The sequence below is a fragment of the Condylura cristata genome, unplaced genomic scaffold, assembly GCF_000260355.1.
Source record: "Condylura cristata isolate star-nosed mole 26May11 unplaced genomic scaffold, ConCri1.0 scaffold00009, whole genome shotgun sequence".
In the NCBI taxonomy this organism is placed as follows: Eukaryota; Metazoa; Chordata; class Mammalia; order Eulipotyphla; family Talpidae; genus Condylura; species Condylura cristata.
The window spans coordinates 56,138,248-56,157,783 of NW_004567110.1; the positions used below are offsets into that span (position 1 = coordinate 56,138,248).

At 36.8% G+C, this 19,536-nt stretch overlaps 1 protein-coding gene across 1 annotated transcript; it reads left to right on the plus strand.

Annotated features, from left to right (window-relative positions):
- Window positions 1-611: 611 nt before the first annotated feature.
- LOC101631731 (epidermal retinol dehydrogenase 2) lies at window positions 612-17,830 on the plus strand. Its single transcript, XM_004680036.1, has 6 exons — window positions 612-950; window positions 4,040-4,171; window positions 10,272-10,371; window positions 14,339-14,483; window positions 15,400-15,525; window positions 17,737-17,830. The coding sequence occupies exons 1-6, from the start codon at window positions 618-620 to the stop codon at window positions 17,828-17,830; spliced, it is 930 nt and encodes a 309-aa protein (XP_004680093.1). The 5' UTR covers window positions 612-617.
- Window positions 17,831-19,536: the final 1,706 nt, after the last annotated feature.

The window sequence follows — 19,536 nt, forward strand, 5'->3', positions numbered from 1 at the left end:
TTTCATCGATGTCCTATTCCTGGTCTGGTGACATGGCACAGGGGTCTCAGAACTTGGGGGAGGACCACCTGGTCCTGAGAACACACCCATTGAAAAAGGTTTAGAATGCCTATTTCTCTTCAAATATATTATACAAATAGAATTTTATATTTCCTCTTGAACCTCATATTTTAAATAATGATGCAAAATTATAAAGCAACAGTGCAAATGAGAAAACGCATACCTAGGAGGATGAAAAGATAAAGCCAACAGTTGCTTCATAAACACGATAATAAGGTCAAGAGTTACAACATAAAACCAGCATTATTATCATCAAAAGATAAATATGATAAATAATAGACATCACTTTGAGAATGGTTTATGTGTCATTATAGTTATAGCTAATGAACATTTCAGTCATGTACAGTGTTTAGCAGGCTTAGCAGATACATGTCAATTTTGTTCTGTATAAAAGTTAGCCAAGATATAGTCCCTATGGTTTCTTTCCCATGTCTAGACATCATTTCTTTCACTATCTTCATATAATATGTGCTCCATCTAGAAATCAAACTTAAAAAGAATTTTTAAAAACCTGGATCTTTGTATGAGTCTATCTTTCTTTACAGGTGTCAGAGAATATGGCCATCAACATGAAATCAGCAAAGAAAGTATTTGTTATATTGGGAAAAGTAGTGTTTTATACTCTGGAATCAATTATTTTTGCTTTAATTCCAAAACCCCATAAGAACGTTGCTGGAGAAATTGTACTTATAACAGGCAGTGGGAGTGGACTCGGAAGGCTCTTAGCCTTGAAATTTGCCAGTCTAGGATCTGTGGTTGTTCTCTGGGATATCAACAAAGAAGGGAATGAGGAAACATGCAAGATGGTCCAGGAAGCTGGAGCCACAAGAGTTTATGCCTACACCTGTGATTGTAGTCAAAAGGAAGAAGTATATAGAGTGGCTGATCAGGTAAATCTTGACTGCTTATTGTGTTAATTGGATAGTAAGAACTGTACATAAATGCTTTTGCATCCATCAGTTTCTTTATCCCTTTGATTTTCTCAATGCTTATTTGTCCATTCCAACATCCCTTTAATTGAAAACTGTTGGAAAGTGGGAGTTATAAATTTGGAGTTCCACTGTGTGCAATACAGCATGCAAGGTATCCTGTGTGTATTATATTATAGTTGTATGATGCAAGGCCCATTATTAGTTCCATTTCACAAGGAAAGAAGCAAGAGGCTTAGAGTTTACCTAAGAAACACGCCTAATAAGTAGCAAAGCTCCAGCTTGGACTTGCATCAGCACTCTAACCGCCATGTTACATTGACTGTGAAGGCCCAGTTACATAAAAGAGGGAGGTGGTAGCATCTTTTGAGGAGAAAGAAACTAAGACACGGATATTTCTTACAACCAGTTCTGGGTTACAGAGCAAGCACATGACTAAGATTTTGAAACAATTTTTTTTTTTTTTTTAAAAGCTATGTAATTTTTTTTTTTTTTTTAAAGATTTATTTATTTATTCATACAGAACTGGGGTACAGGCCAGAGGCTCAGGGGCGGCGAGAGGCTTCACCAGAGACAGAGTGGGGAGCAGAACAGGCAGATCTACGAAGTACACTGCTGAGGGAAGCAGCGGGCGGGTCAGGAGAGGTCTGGCTCGCCATGTGGTCTCCTCCGGGGCAGGCGGCAGGCGGGAATCGAACTCATGCGGAAGTGGCTTCAGATTCTCAATGCTGTGCTTTAACCCGCTGCGCCACCAGGGAGGGCCATTTTGAAACAATTTTTAGGTTGATTTGAAATCCAGCTATATCCACCACTCCAAAACAATTTATGTTTAAATGTGTATTTCTCTTATGTAATCATAAAACATCAGAATATTTTATTCATTCTAAAGACTTTTTATTGCACTTGCTCCTTTGGTAATGGTATAAACTCACACATAAAAAACACTTCCCAGCCTCTTTCAGCAGGAGTTTGATCCCTGGCCAGGGAGCTGACCCATATGGCACAGCAGACCTTGCTGCTCCCCTCAGCAGTGTATTTCAGTAGATCTGCCTATTCTGCTCCCCACTCTGTCTCTGGTGAATCCTCTCATCCCCCTCACCTCAGGCCTTTACCCCAGTTCTATATGCAAAAATAAATAAATCTGAAAAGAAAAATAAAACACTTCCAAGAAACCAAAGCTCCAGAAGCTAAGGATTTTCTACATTCATAGAAGCTCAGGCTGTTTGGTAGCTGACTCCATTTGTTCCCTCATAAAGATTTCTCTATCTTCCCACTGGCAAAGCACTCCACACTTCACTCTCCTGCACCACACTCTTTGTAGTGCCCAAAACTCCCCAGTTCAGTGAGAAAGAAGTATCACTTGCAATGAGCAGCCAGACCATGTTGGAAAGTTCTTGGCAAAGCATCTAGAATCTATCCTCTTGCTCCATTTTACCTCACTTCCTATTTGAGTTTTGCAGGTCATTTTGTATCTTTTTTTTTTAATTTATTTATTTATGCATATAGAAGTGGGGTACAGGCCAGAGGTGCAGGGGCCGTGAGAGGCTTCTCCAGAGACAGAGTAGGAAGCATAACAGGCAGATTGACAAAGTACACTGCTGAGGGGAGCAGCGGGCGGGTCAGGAGAGGTCTGCTACGCCATGTGGATCACCTCCATGTTGGGGATCAAACTCATGCTGCAGTGACTTCGTGAAACTTCATAATGTGGTGTTTTAACCTGTTGCGCCACCAGGGAGAGCCTGATTTTGTATCTTTTAAGTCTGTGAGCACATTTTACACATCTGTTGCTCCATCTCCAGTCAGACATGCCCAGTAGAATCTGGAGATCCCAACCTGACAATCTAGCGTCCACTGAGCCCACCTCAAGATACAGTTGCAGCCCATTCCACAGAGTTAGCTCTTTGTACTTGAAGTGCCTATCACCTGAGTACAAATAATTTCTCTGGTCACTCATAACTAACAACTGATTCATGTTCAAGCACTAAATGTCTTCAGGTGCTACCCATGCTAGTATAAGTTACTCCGTAAATTATTAACTCCCTTTTCCCCCATATCTGTGATTTCATTCTGATCAGAAATGATCAAGCTTGGTATTTCTAGTTTATCACTATAGGGTGACAGAAAAAAATACTTTATTTATAGCATCTTTGAAAATTCTTAAATTTATTAAAGAATCCTGATGTCCAAGGTCAAATTTCAGGATTTTTCATTTAACAGTTTAGAGCTAGACACAGGCCTGCCTGTCCTCATTGCTGGGCCCTGCTTTGCAATATAAGTTACAGAAATGAAATTCAAATACAAAGAGGAAAAAAGGAGAGCATTGTTTCTAATCAAATCAACTCTGGATAATCTTGTGCTCTTTTCTGACATTAAAACCAGGGTTACACCCTGAAGACTTATTATGAAGGAAAGACACCAATGTCACACTCAGCATTTTAATTTTTTTTACATAAAATTTACCGAGTATCCACTCGCCAGTGTCACAGCAACAAGCAGTGCCTGCTGTGGTCCTCCCGCCAGCAGGAGGAATACGTAAAGCTGGAAAGTTTAGGGTAGGGAGAAGAAAACCTGCCAGTTTGAAAACAGGATTGACCGGTTTTGAGTGGTGCAGGGTTTTTAAAACATGAACATGAATATCAGACTTCCTCCAGTCCCTCCCTATTCCACCCCATCTCTAGGTATACTGGGTGTTGATTTTTATGGCACATGGTTATAATGTCAACACTTGATTAAAATGATGCGTTACTAATATATACAGAAGATAAAACAATGTTACTCATTTGAACACAAGAACAGCTCTAACTATAGAAGGAAAGCTGATAGCTTTGGACCATCAAAAGCAGAAGGAAGAAATGAGAAGAAAACCATCAGTCTTGGATTTCTGATACATTATAAATTGAGCAAAAAAAGTAAAACATACTTTGTCTTTACAATGCATAAACTCAGTCTGGGTTAACAAGAAAAAGGAGCATATAAAGCTATGGGGAAATTAAACTAGCTCATATGAGAAATTACTACATTGGTAGTGTTGCTTTTGTTACTTGCTTTAGGTTAAAAAAGAAGTTGGAGATGTGTCCATCCTCATCAATAATGCTGGAATTGTAACAGGCAAAAATTTCCTTGACTGCCCAGATGAGCTTATGGAAAAGTCTTTTGATGTGAATTTCAAAGCACATTTATGGGTAATTATTTTTTTCTCATTGTAAATATATAATTACTCTGATAGTTATATGTACCTTTCTCTTATTCTCTTACATTATTTTTTTTCCTTTTTTATTGAAGTAACATTGCTTTGCAATACTGTATGATTCAGAGGTATAAAATCACACCCTTCAGCTGTATTACCACACACCACCAACACACAAGATACTCTTAGTCCTCCCTATAATCCATCGGACCCCTCTGCTCTCAGACCTCCCCTTTCCCGTCAGGTAGTTTCAATTCAATTCAATTCAACTGTAGAGTTTGTTATTGGTTTGATTCTGTCTGACCCCTTGTTCCATTCCATTTCTACATATAAGTGAAACTACATGGTATTTATCTTTTCCTTCTGACTGATTTTGCTTGGTATTACCCCTACAGTGCCATCATGATGTCACAAAGGAAGGCAAGAGTTCATCCTTTTTTATAGCTTAGTATTTCTCCATTATGTATGTAAGCCCAATATCCCTACTCCATTCATCTTTCTTTGAGTACTTTGGTTGGTTCCATAAGTTGGCTATTATAATTGTGTTGCAATGAACAGAGAAATGTATATATCTCTTCAAATATCTCTTCAAATATCAGCTTTCCTTCTATAGTTAGAGCTGTTTCAGGTAGATATCAAAGAATAGAATTTCAGGATCACATGATAAATCTATTTTTAATTTTTTTTGAGATATCTCTATATTATTTACATAAGACCTGGGACAGTTCTACATTCCCATTAACATTACATTACACAGGAGCTCCTCTTCCTCCACATCTTTGCCAGTATTTGTTGTTTCTGATCTTTTTGATATGAGCTATTCTGACAGATGTGAGAAGGCATCTCACTGTAGTTTGATGATAAGAGATGAAGGGGTTTCTTCAAATGCCTGTTGGCCATCTTTCTTCTTTGAAGAAGTGTCTATTTATCTCTTCTCCCCATTTTTTTTTTTGATTTGGTTGTTTTCTTTTGCTAAGTTCTATAAACTCCTTATATTTCTTGAATATCAGCCTGTTGGCAGGTGATAGTGTGCAAATATTTTCTCCCTTTGAGTAAGTATATTTTAGTTTTTTTGTTTTGTTTTGTTTTAAAGATTTATTTATTTGTGCATACAGAACTGGGGTACAGGCCAGAGACTCAGAGGTGGCGAAAGACTCCACCGGAGACAGAGTGGGGAGCAGAACAGGCAGATCAACGAAGTACACTCCTGAGGGGAGCAGCGGGTGGGTCAGGAGAGGTCTGCCACACCATGCCGTCACCTCCGGGGCAGGCGGGAATCGAACTCATGCGGAAGTGGTTTCAGCTTCTTAGTGCAGTGCTTTAACCCGCTGTGCCACCAGGGAGGGCCCCAGTATATTTTAGTTTTAATGATAGTTTCTTTCACCATTGAAAGCTTTGTCCAGAAGCTTTTTAGTTTGATGTAGTCTCCAAAACACAAAAGCCCAGGACCAGATGATTTACTAGTGACTTCTATCAAAACTTCAGAGAGAAACTACTACCTATACTTCTCAAACTCTTATAAACATTGGGAAAAACTAGAATATTTCCAGGTACATTTTATGAGACCAATGTTCTCTGATACCAAAAGCAGAGAAGATATGGCAAGAATTAAAGCTACAGATAAATATCACTGATAAATATAGTTGCAAAATTCCTCCACAAAATCTTAGTAAACCAAATTAAGTAGTTCATTAAAATGATCATACATCATGACCAAGTGGGATTTATTATAGGGATGCAAGAATGAAGCAACATCTTAAAATCAATCAACATAATTCACCACACCAAAAGGAAAAGCAAAAAGTAATCACATCAACAGGTTCACAGAAAACATTTGGCAAGTATCAACATTCATTTATGATAAAACAAAAAATATTCTCCAAAAAGTGGGGCTAGACAGAACAGGTCTCAACATAAAAGGCTACATATGGCAAACCCACACCTAACAACACACAGTGGTGAAAATGTAAAACCTTCCCTCTAAGGTCAAGTACAAGACAAAGATATCTAATTTCACCATACAATTCAACATAGGAATGGTGGGGCTAGCTAAAGAAAATAGTCAAGACAAAGATATAAAAGGCATCCAAACTGAGAAAACTATCACTATTTGTCTATAACCTAATAACATAGAGTCTAAAGGAGCCACTCAAAAATTACTAGAAAGAATAAATCAGTACAGTAAGGTGACAGGTAATAAATCAACTTATAAAAAGTTATTACATCACTCTAGGCAAAATAAAAGAAGGGGGAAAAAAGATATCAAGAAGACAATCCATTTACATGCATATCAGAAAGATTCAACACCTAGGAATAAAATAAACAAAGGAAGTGAAGATTATGTACAGTGAAAACAATAAACATTGTTAATATAAATAGAAGACTCTAAGAAGTGGAAATACATTTCCTGTCCATGAATTAAAAGAATTAGCATTGTTAAAATTGTCATCTTAGTGTAATATAGCTTCATAGAATGTATTTGGTAGTATGCTTTCTTTCTCAATTTTTTGAAGGAATTTGTGTAAGAGAGGTACGAGTTCCTTCCTGAACATTTGGTAGAATTCATTTGTGAAGCTGTCTGGTCCTGGGCTATTGTTTTGGGGGAGGGTTTTGGTTACTGTCTCAATTTCACTCTTGAAATGACCTGTTTAGGTGTGCTATTTCTTCTTTAGCTACCTTTGAATGATAATGCCATTCCAACACCTCTTCTAGATTGTTGACCTTGTTTGCATATAGATATTCATAGTAGTCTCTGATTAATCTTTTGCCTTCTACTGAGTCTGTTCTAGGTTCTCCTCTTTTATTTATGATCCTATTTGTGTTTTCTCCCTTTTATTTTGTGGGCCTGTCTAAAGTTTTGTGTATTTTGTTTATTTTTTCAAAGAACCAATTATTGGTTTTGTTGATCTTTTGGATTGTTTTTTAAATTTATGTTTTGTTTATTTCTGCTTTGATTTTTATTTTTCCCTTTCTTCTACTGGTTTTGGGAGCTTTTTGTTGTTCTCTTTCTAGTTCTTTGAGATGGGAGTTTAGGTCGTTTCTTTGAGTTCTTTCTCATTTCTCGGTGTGGGCCTGTATTGCAATATAGTCTTATTACTGCTTTTGCTGCATCCCATACATTCTGAAAAGTGATGTCGTCATTGTCATTCAACTCTTAGGGACCTATCCAAAGGACATAAAACCATTAATTCAAAAGGACACCTGAGCCCCTATTGCTGCACTATTTATGATATGTAATACTTGGAAATAATCCAAATGTTCAAAAATAGATGACTGGATCTAGAAGATATGGAATACTGTTAAACAATCAAAAAGATAAACTCATGCCATTCACAGCAACATACAGGGAGCTAGGAGGGATTATGCTCAGTGAAATAAGTCAGAAATAAAAAGAAAAATATTGGATGGTTTCACTTGTAGGGGAGCCAAACAGGGATAGGAGAAAAAAATAATAATAAAAAACACAACAAAACAAAAATAGACAACTATAAATCAGAGACATTATGCAGAGGAGAGAGGTAGATATGAAAAAAGTACAGGAAGAGCACAAAGGACTATAGTGATGGTGCACAGATAAATTGGTGGTAGAAAATCTATGGAGACTACACCTGAGGGAAAAAGTAAACATTATATTAAAAAAACAAAAGAATGGGCCTCCTTGGTGGCCTAGGGATTAGGTCTCAGCCTAGGTATCACTGCTACAGCCTGACCAGGGAGCTGGCCAAGGAGCTGGCCCACATGGCATAGCAAACTTCTCCTGTTTTGCTTACTGCTCCTATCAATAGTGTGTTTCTGTAGATCCATCTGTTCTGTTCCCCAGTTTGTCTCTGATGAATCCTCTCAGCTCTGTACCTCTGGGCTACACTACAATTTCTCTATGCAATAAATAAATAAATAAATAAAACCTTCAAAATGAAAGTAAAATTGTACAATGATATGAAATATATATAAATTATTTAAAAAATAAAAAGTTGTCATTCTAACCAAAGTAATATACAGATTCAATATAATCCCTATTAAAGTTTCAATGGCATCCTTCAAAGAAATAGAACAAGCGTTATTGAAATTTATATGAAAGCATGAAAGACCCTGAATAGTCAAGAAATCCTGACCAAAAAGAGAGGAAGGACAGTGATTTCATACTCCTAGGCTTCAAACTATACTATCAAGTTATTGTACTCAAAACAGTATTGCACTGAATTTTAAAATAGACTCAAACTCATAAAGTAAGCTTGAGAGCCCAGAAATAAACACAACTATAAGGACAATTAATCTATGACAAAGAAACCAAGAGTGTATATTGGAGGAAGGAAAATTTCTTCAACAAGTGATATAGATAACCAGACAGTCACTTACATGAGACTGAAAATAGACTATTTATGAATATAAATTAAATATAAATAATTTATAAATTACAAATATACTGTTCCTGATTCCTTCCCAGGGACTAAAAGACACAGATGATATATATGTCCACATTCAGAAGTTGCCTTTTCCAGTCATCTCAAGCTGAAACCAGTCATCTCAAGCCTCCCTACAATACAGCACATACCCAGCCCTGCTCATACTTTGTCTTCTGGGTATAATTCTCTCCTTCTGGGTGAGGTATTTGCTGATATGTCTGTTATCCCCCGCCACTCTCCTCTTATCTTTCCTCCTGAACTCCCCACCTAGCTCTCCTTTGGCAGCTTTTAAAGGTTTGAATGTTTTCTGTCCCTTAGTTTTCACCAAAAATGTAATGGTTTGGGTGGTATTATTGGTGTTCTGTATAGTGTTCCAGAAAAAGATGAAAAAATTCAGAATTAAGTAACTATCATGTTACTTCAGGAACTACTCCAACTGACTTATATTTTCTTATCCCAAAATTTTTCCTTACCTTCATTACAATGAAACAAGGGTATAGGTTCAAAATGAAGGTGAGGACCATAATTAACTGTAAAGTGGTCATTCCTGTGCTTTTTGTAATGTTTTACTACCACTCACTTCCCCACAAGCTCCCTTCCTTCATGGTCTCCTTTTTCTCACCTTTTTCTCTCTTCTTTGAGTCATTCCCCCAAATGTTAGCATTTCCCTTGCTTCTCTCACATTCACATATTCACTCTACATACGCTCTTTCTAGGCACATTTACAGATATTTGCTGAGCTCCTGCAGAGAATAGACAATTGCTAGAGAGGCAGAATTTATGGTTCCTGTACTTCCAATTTCATTTGTCCACATAGAGAAGCAAAACAACTCATTGCAGACATGTGAACTCAGGAATTTTTAATTCTTTGCTGCTTCCTTTCTCTTGAGTTCTTTTGATTTCCCACCTCTCTCTTATGTGTTTGTTGCTCTCTAAAACTTAATAGATATAATATGCACCAAAAAAATTGATTTACTTTTATAAGATGTCCTTTTGTCACATTTGAAAAGAAATAGGAGAAATATAAATTTATTTGTAAATATGCAATTATTCATATTTGATTAAGTATTTCTGTGTTGCAAAATACATCTCCCAGAGCTCATTTCTCTCTTCTTTTTCCAGGCCTCAGAGCAACAGTAGTTCCGCCTAAGGAACTAAATCACAGCATACATCCTTCTCTCCTGAACAGACATTCTCTTGTATATTGTTAGGGGAAAAAATAATAAATTATTATTCAGAGAAGTAAAAACAAATTCAAAACAAAGTAATATTTTTAAACTGATGCCCACAGTAACATATTCTGTTATAAGAGTGAGGAAAATTTGAAAGTAAGATAGGGATAGAAAGACAATATAAATTTTAATATCATATCCAACTCTTATTTGTTTGCATTGTGACTGACACATCTAAGATTTTCCAAGTCTGTTTCAATTATTGCCTTAATGCCATATTTATGAAAGTTAAATGTGAACAAAAAATAAGTCAAATAAGTCCCTTTTAATAACCTTGAAAATTGCCATCAGGAAAATACTGATTTGACAAGTTAAACAAGTTAATTTACTTTCCACTCCCATGTTTAAGTTGTTATATCCTTCAAGTTTTCTATCAGCCTAGTCATAATGATCATATAAACATCCGAAAAAGGTACAAAATGTGATATAAAATTTTGATAGTTTTGTTTGCCTTTCCTAGACTTATAAAGCCTTTCTACCTGCTATGATCGCTAATGACCATGGTCATTTGGTTTGTATTTCAAGTTCAGCTGGATTAGTTGGCATAAATGGACTGGCAGGTAAGAGAAGTATGGTATTTCACACTTGCAAAATTATTTAGAACTTGAACTTATATAATAGTTCAGAATAAACTTCATTCCCTCAGTGCACTAATAAAGGATAATAAATTAAGGGGTAAAAGGTAGAGAAATTCACATGTAACAAAACTTCCCATCTAATATACATACATAAAATTGAACTGTAGACTTTGAAATCATTAACTCTTATACCATCCCCATATTTAGAAAAACAGAATTCTCAATGACATATTTTTTAAGCTAGTGATTACATAGTCACCTTCCCCTAAAATTCACCTTGCACTGTTATCAGGATTATAAGAAAACACTACCTTTTGAAGTTTCCATTCTCCTTGCGGTAAGTTTGAGGAAGTTCTCCTCCCCAAGAGACCTAAATACCCTCTTTGCTTTTCCACTGATTGAAAGCTTACAGAGACTGATTGCTATTGCATCTCCCTTGAAACAGACAACATTAAAGTGAGACGGAGGCATAGAGATTCATCCCTATCCTGGGTAGAAGTGAACCAACTCAGCAGCTCACCTAGAAAACTGGCTCTAAGAAAAGAAAAAATATTGTCCCAAGATCTATGTGCTGGCTTACAAAGTTTCCTATAACTCATCCATAGGAAACCCTAATTGCATCATTTGGAAAACATTGCCAACTGAGCACTTTCTAAGGCTCTGGAGCTAAGCAACATAGTTTAAAATATACAATATGTTTTTGTATATGGTTTATCTCAGTTACATGAACAGGTTTTCCAAAACCACCCTTACCTAAAATATTATCAATGACTTCCTTTCCTCTAGTCTTCTTAGAATGCATCAGGCGTTATTGTTACCACTATTTTATATATCTAATATATCCCTGGTCTTTGAAATAACATAGGTTCCATAGGTCCATTAAGCTACTAATGATGTTTTGACATACCTCTATCTTAGATATAACCCCACCACCCACCCACCCAAATCCCCTTAGAAACAAATGTAAAATTTTTGTTACCTTCCTAGTATGAGTCTTGGTTCTCTTGCATCAGAATCTAAGTAGTAGGAAAAGTACTTCTGCGAATGAAAATTTCTGGGATCATCAGAATCTGAGAGGTTGAGGAGTTCAGTGACATTTAATGATTTAAATGATCCAATGGCTTTCCAGTACTGTTCCTTTCCCCTTCTCATTTTCTGTGTCCCATCCACCAATTTGGGCAGCAAGAGGTCTGAAAACCCCACCCTTGACACTTATCATTTGATTCCTGCTAGTTGTTGTAGCTGTCTCTCAAATGATCAGGTAAAATTGTCACTTTCGACTGGGTGAAACAAAATAAAGTACAATTTCACCTAAATGCCCTCATTCCAAACTCTTCCATTCATTGGACTGAGTATTCAACTATTTACCTGAAGTAAGTGTGATTGAAGACAAAATGTTCAAAACTGATATAAATATCATTTTCTGCTCCCTCTACATTTTTAAGATATTTAAGAGTTAGAGACTAAAGTTCCCAGGTCCTTTGGGATTTTTCTGAAAATGAAGAAATTTATAGTTGAAAGGCAACTTAATCATGACCCAATTGACTCCTCATGCCTGGACTGAGTCTGGTTCACCAGATTCAGAGGAAAATTGAACTGAATGGGAAGAAAGAACCCTTCACCCCTCCCCCACACAGCCAACCCACTCTGGTTAGTAGAAAAGGAGAAAAAGAGACCACAAAAGACGCCAGAGAATCTTGAGACATCTGAGAGGTCTGAACTTTGATGGGTAAGCAAATGCAACCTCATTGCAATCTTACAGTGTCAGGTGTAAGCCCCTCCCTTGTAGCGCTTCCCACACAGGAATCCCAGAAGGTTAGGAGAGAAGTGAAGTGAGAAACTATTCAAGGAAATAATTGAAGAGAATTTCCCAAGCATGAAGAAGGAAATGAAAATAGACATACAGGAAGCTAGAAGAACACCAGATTACCACAATGACAAGAAAACTACAATGAGACACATATTAGTAAAATTTCTAAAGGCCCAAAACAAGGAAAATATAATGAAATTTACAAAGGCGAAGAAACAGATCATCTATAAATGAAAAGCAATCAGGTTGACATTAGACTTCTCTGAAGGAATGCTACGGGCAAAAAGAAAATGGAGTAAAATGTTTAACAAATTCCAAGTTAACAAATGCCAACCAAGATACTCTACCCCACCAAGCTCTCCTTCCTGTACAAAAGAAAAATAAAAACCTTCTCAATTAAACAAAATCCCCAGAGATTCACTACTATGAAAGCCCCACCCCCCAAGAAGTAATGCAAGAAACCCAAAAGTCAAAACCAACAGAGAAATTAACAGGAAAAACAGATTAATGCGCAAGGAATAGAATCACAAAGAGTCAAACAAAATGGTAAATACAGGTGTCAGTAAATCAATATTAACTCTAAAAGTAGAGGGACTAAACTCATCAATACAAAGACACAGATAAGCAGGCTGGATTAAAAACCAGCACCAAACCTTTTTCTGTCAAGAGGAAACACATTTAACTACAAAAGACAAGCATAGGTTGAAAGTAAAAGATTAGAAAATAATACTACAAGCAAATGGACCAAAAAAGAAGGCAGGAACAGCTATATTTATAGCATATAAAATAAACTTCAAACTAAAAAAAGAAGAAAAGAGACACAGACAGTCACAGTATGGTTAAGGGGATGGTACATCAAGAAGACATAACATTCATCAACATATCCTCACCAAATGAAAAAGCACCAAAATATATCAGACAATTTTTACCATCTCTGAAAACAAACATTAGAGAAAATACATATGTGGGGGAAACTTCAACATACCATTCTCACCACTGAAAAGATCAATGAGACAAAAAATAAGCCAGGATTCTAGTACTCTAAAGAAGGACCTAGACCTCATGGGCTTAATAGACACCTATTGGACACTGCACCCGAAAAAAACTGTACACGTTATTCTCAAGTTCACAAATATAATTCTCAAGGTTTAATTACATACTGGAATGAAAGACAACCAACAGCAGATACACTAAGATCAAAATCATACTATCTTCTCTAACCATAAATGCATCAAATTAGAAATAAACCATGGAAAGAAATCAAGGAAACTTCCTTACCTTACAGAGATTAAAATGCACTCTACCTGAAGACACAAAAACATTAACTCAAAAGGATACCTGAACCCCTGTGTTTATTGTAGCACTACTCAATAGGTAAGCTTTGGAAACAGCCCAGATGTACAAAAATAGATAACTGGATCAAGATTTGGTATATGTACAGAATGGAATATTACTCGGCTATCAAAAAGATAAACTAATGCCATTTGCAGCAACATGGGTGGAGTTGGAAGGACTACACTCAGGTGAAATAAGCCAGAAATAAAAATAAAAAGACCAGATGGCTTCACTTATAGGAGGACTGTATAGGAACCAAATAATGAATAAGGAAAAAAGGGTAATTATAATAAATTAAAAACAAAATTAACAGGCAACTATTAATCAGAGACATTCTACAAGAAAGACAGATCAAAACAGGTGAGGGAAGAGCATAAGGGACTATAGTGATGGTGCATGGGTAAATTGGTGGTTGGAATTTTATAGGGACTACACCTGAGAGGAGAAAGCATACATTGTACATAAAAGGAAGAATGACATAACATATAAAGTAAAATAAATAAATAATAAAATGAGGACAGTGCATCACCATTCATTAATGGATGGTACCAGTGGGATTCACAGGAGACTCCTGCTCCCAGCTTTTCCTAGAACTCAGTTGGTTGTTATCAACAGATCTTTAGGAGACTGTAAACCTTCCCAAACACTTCCCATTTCTTCCAGTGGAAGTAAACCAAGAACATACAAAATTAGAACATTAAAATTGTCAACCCATTTTCTACCAGTGTTATCATTGCAAGGAAACCTGAACTCAATGCTGTTTAAAAGCTTTAGAATACACAGTAACTATATTTGTCGTTTCAGATTATTGTGCAAGTAAGTTTGCAGCTTTGGGATTTGCTGAATCTGTATTCTTGGAAACATATGCCCAGAAACAAAAAGGGATCAAAACCACTATTGTGTGCCCATTTTTTATAAAAACTGGAATGTTTGATGGTTGTACTACTGGGTAAGTATGTCCCTTGATTTCAAAGAAACTACATTTTAAAAAATGTTTTGCCATCCATCTTACTTTGGTTTTGTTTTGTAATGTTGTTTAAAAAGATTTTTTTAGTGTTCAACCTGATTTATAAATTGAGAGTTTCTGTCTTTAGTCAAGTGTGTCTGTGTTTAAAATGTTGAGTTTAATACACATGTTCTCTCAAGATAGCATCTAACTTATAGCCACCCATGAGCCTGGACCTCAATCTCCTCCACTCTTTCTACCATCCAACTCCATTCTACTTTCTGCCCTAAATCCACACAGAAGGACTAGAATCATTGAAAGAGCACAAATGTGCAAACCTCCATCTCATGGAGATGAGAGATGACAAGCAGTTGATTTTCAAAGACTCACTTTATAACATTTAAACCATTATTTTAAAAGATTTATTTATTTATGCATACAGAACTGGGGTGCAGGCCAAAGGGACAGGGACGGTGAAAGGCATCACCAGAAGACAGAGCAGGGAGCAGAACAGGCAGAAGTGCACTGCTGAGGGGAGCAGCGGGAGAGGTCCCCCATGCCATGTGGGTTGCCTCTGGGGCAGGGTTCAAACTCACATTGAAGCAGCTGCACTAGCTTTCAGTGCTACATCCTAACCCATTGTGCCACCAGGGAGGGCCCCTAAACCATTTTTAATACGGTTCCAATATATGCATATTATAACAGTACATTAATTAGAATCATCACTTTCCATTTCATCTCCTACTTGTGGTATTATTCACCAAATTGATAGCAAGGGAATAGATATAGAAGTTGATCAAATCCTGGAGGGAAAGGAACAAGTAAATGATACACTCTTATAGTCTTATAGCTTTTTTTGCCTAGTGTATAAGAATTGTCAGTGTTCATTATTAATTTGGTGTTTTTTCTTACCCCCCAGCTGTCCTTTACTGTTACCTATTCTGGAACCAGAATATGCAGTCAGGAAGATAGTAGAGGCAATTCTGCAAGAAAAAACCTACTTATATATCCCACGGGTGTTATACTTCTTGATGTTTTTAAAAAGGTAACACATTACAAGTTTCTTTTTTCTCTAATATGCTAATTAAAAATTTATTACCAATCCCACCAAGAAGAATGATTAATCCCACTAAAAATATCTATGAAGTGAATGAATTTTTATCTGTCATTGTGCCCATTTGCTGATACAATCTCAATTTTTCACAAATTGCTGTGCCTCCTGGAATCTAGAAAATGGAATCACATCTTTCCAGTTATCTTAGTGCTGCATTGTTAGCAGGAAAAAATATAGATTTACTGAATGATCTGTGAATAGTTAGAAATTATTCTTTCAGAAGAGATGCTTAATCATGCTCATTATGGAATAAACGTGTTGAATAGATACTGTGTCCCTGCTTCCCCAAGTGCAGGGTCACAAAATCAAGGTCAGAGAGTAAGCCAAATGCTTCAGGAACGTGTGACATTGGGTATTGGACTGAAAAGATTACTACCCCTTAAAAGCACAAAAGATGATCTTTTTCCATCTTTCTCTGTGCTTCATCAGACTGCAATGCTCAGATTGATCTGTTGCCTTTTGTTAACATTTTCCCAGTTACAGGAATGCTGGTACAGAAATGTTAAAGCAGTTGCTGATTCCCACTATCCCAAATCACTGTGACAGGTCATCTAACAACACTTCCCCTCTTGGAACTTTGTTACTTGTTTGCAAGGAAACACCTTCAAAGGCTAAACCATTCCTCTCTCTTGAGTTACAGTCTGTCTATTTTCATAACTATTGGTTCTAGCTCTGCCCTCTAGCCGTGCAAGTAATCAATTCCTATTGGGGGCAACATCTTTCAGTTATTTAAGCATAGATACCAGCCTCTTTTCCATGACATGACCAAGAGCCATTACCCGTCTTGAGGAAGAGGACATCTTTTCTCTTTAGCTAATGTACAATGAACCAAAAGTCATTTTTATGTCCTTTCACTTCAATTGACTTCATCTAGCACAGAGTATCATGGTTTACCAAAGATGTTTGGGCATGGCAGAAAAGATCATTGGCAAACAGTTTGAGATCTGGGGCTATGATCCTGCTTTTTATTCTCCTAACTCAGTTTCCTCATTTACATGTAAAAATCAATGTTTCTTTTACAACATGGTGAGTGTATTCACAATTTAGCAAGTGACCTTTGCATAATATCAATAGACCGTTATGCTCTAGTATTGCCAATTATAAGGAACATGGGATTCTGTTTCTCTATTATTTTTGGAATATCTATAGAGATTATATTTACCTTTATAGGATATTAGTTCTGAATCCAGGTTTGAGAGAAAGCTAGTTCCTGAGAAGGGAGTTTTGAAAACAAAAATATTCAGGGAACCTCACCTACTCTTTCAAGTATTCACTCTGCAAGCATTAGAGAGTGCTTACTGTGTGCCAAGATTACTGACATCCTATAATCTCAGATGAACCAGAGACAAGAATTCCTTCTCTGTTGAAGGAAGGGTAGGGAGTGGTAAGCAACAAATAAGCAATAAATGTATGTATGAAATAAGATTTTTGTTAGAGGTCATAAAGAAAAGGAACCCCAGAGTAAGGAAGGCTTACCAAAGAAGAAAATTTGACCAGTGGCCCAAAGCTGAGGAAGAGAGGAAGCTCCTGGGTGAGCTTTGGGTGAGCTTCTGGAGGGACAGCAAGTACAGAGTCCTTTTCTTTACCTCACAGTTCAGACAGTGTTACCTGCCCTCTTTATTGTGCCTCAGGATCTGGTGTGAAAATCAGAATCACCAGAGTCAGAGTCCCATGAGAGAGACCAGTGGGGAAGTTGAGAAGATGAGTAGTCTTAGTTGGATCTTGCAAAGGTCTGAAGAGTTATTGAATCTCGTTTTCACAGATGTCCCAAAAGAGAAAAGTTGATGGTCATTTATCATGAAAGAACTGAGCCTTGTGAGCATTGTTACTTACTTGAAATATCATTGGAAATGATAGAGCTAGAATTCCAGCCAGGTTCATCTAACTCAAGATTTCACTGCTTCCTATCAAACACTGCATAATGCAGTGAAGCTTTGGAAACTGACATGGCAAGTGAGTTGAATAACATAAAGAAAGAAAGGAAAGATCCAAAGAACTTAGGTCAGTCCTTCTGCCTAGATAACCCTGCAGTACACATGCAATTGTGTACATTAGTATGAATGACATCATCTGTGATAAGTCAGTCATCTTTTCAACTGAGCTGGTAATAACCAAAAAAATTTACTCTTGTGTTTTCTCTAGTGTCTTGCCCATCAAGTTGGCAATACTTATAGCTGAAAACTTTGGTGTCCTCAATGCAATGGATGGCTTCCTCGGCAAAAAGAAAAAACACTGAAGGCCAACTTTGTGGCTGATGTCATGATACCTAATGTCACATAATGTTTATTTTGATGAAGAAAAGTATTTTTATACAGTGGTAGAAAAACAGCACTGCAAGAACCATTCTTACTCTGCTATCTAGACCAGTACTTTCAACCAATATTTTTGTAAGTAATATCACCAGTCTGATTTGTTGTTGATATGGGTAGTCAATTTAAAAAATAGCCCATTTTTGTCATTTCTGTTTGCAACGGATAAGAGAGAGAAATAAACACAAAGAACTGTTCTTCACTTGGTCATTGGGAAAGTGGATCAAATGGTAACAACCTGAGCTTGCAGTGGGGAACAGGAGTGAGAAGTGAAGAACACAGATGAGGATTTAGCTGAAATGCCCCTCAAGGAGACACAGAGCTCTTTTATCCCCTCACCTTCCTCTTGACCTTGACATTTATGAAATTGTGCCCCTGCTATACAAAATGTCAGCCCTTATGTCCTTTCCCGAGCACTACGCAAACTCTAATAAACTACCTACCTGTGCTGAAATTGTATTAGGTAATTGTCATGGTGCTTTAATCACACATTGTACCTTATTGCCTAAATGAACATAGTTAGCAAGTGATCCAAGATCGAATTCTAATTAAGATCACATATTTTTTTTTTGCCTAGAAGAGACTAAAAATGATCTCTTCTTACTCTTTACTCTGAAAATGACTTTCTGTTGACTTAGGTGCACTGTTACCTGTTAATAAAATATATATATATATTCTTAGTCATGTGGTTAATTTCAAGTGTTTAGTATTTCCAATTGGAATTCACATTGAGCCATTTTTCCACAGAATGCACAATTTTATGGGTTTGTATTCATCAGTGCTGCCTTCATTTTAGATCTATTGAATTCTTACAGTTTAATCAACTGGCCAGCTTCTTTCATGCTTTGGAGTTGCTCTATAGAAGCAAGATTAAGAAAAATATGCTAATTACTATACCTCTGGAACTCCTTCCCAAGCTGATGGGGGTACCTCACTTGCAAGAAAAACAGCAGCCTTTGTTTCTTACCCTCTTTTGTGTGGGGGGCAAAACAGTATGACAGGTACTTTGGAAGGCCCTGTAAGAGTCAAAAGAAATGAGAGTTTGAACAACTTGGAGGTAAGGGGCTGTTGGGCAAAAGTCTCAGGACTGTGGACTCTGGAATCCACAATGGACTGATTTGTCTTGCACTGCCTGCATGAGACTGACAACTCTGTTTTGTATCTCCTTTCCATTCAGACATCATTTTTTTAAATAAGAAAAAATTATCTTATGATAATAAATATGATAGCTAGTAGTTATTATTCCTGCCATAAAGCTAATCACTTCACACATATTATTTCATTAAATCAAAATATCACACCATTACTCAATAGAATAATAAAGGTATTTGGTATATGCCAAAGAATAAAAGGCAATTTATTTCACAAGAGTGACATCCTTCTCAACAGTAGATGTGTACTCAGAGGATCAAAGGACCCTCTTAGACTAACCAATTGATGTTCCAAATCCTTGGTTAACAAGGTTAATTAAGAGAGAGGCACAATATTGCTCCTATATTACAATTCCAAAAGCGTATATTCTAGGGGCCTGCCTATTTAGTTGAAGAATAAAGAAGAGTCTCTTAGGGGATTTAATAGAACAAAGGTCCAGGGTAGAGTGGGCATCCATCACATCATAACAGCATTAACAGCA

Bases quoted from the DNA above. Each gene is read 5' to 3' on its own strand.
- LOC101631731 (XM_004680036.1), top strand. From the start codon at position 618: ATGGCCATCAACATGAAATCAGCAAAGAAAGTATTTGTTATATTGGGA. The intron at 951-4,039 runs GTAAATCTTGAC...TACTTGCTTTAG, and splicing joins TATATAGAGTGGCTGATCAG to GTTAAAAAAGAAGTTGGAGA. The intron at 10,372-14,338 runs GTAAGAGAAGTA...TTGTCGTTTCAG, and splicing joins TGGCATAAATGGACTGGCAG to ATTATTGTGCAAGTAAGTTT.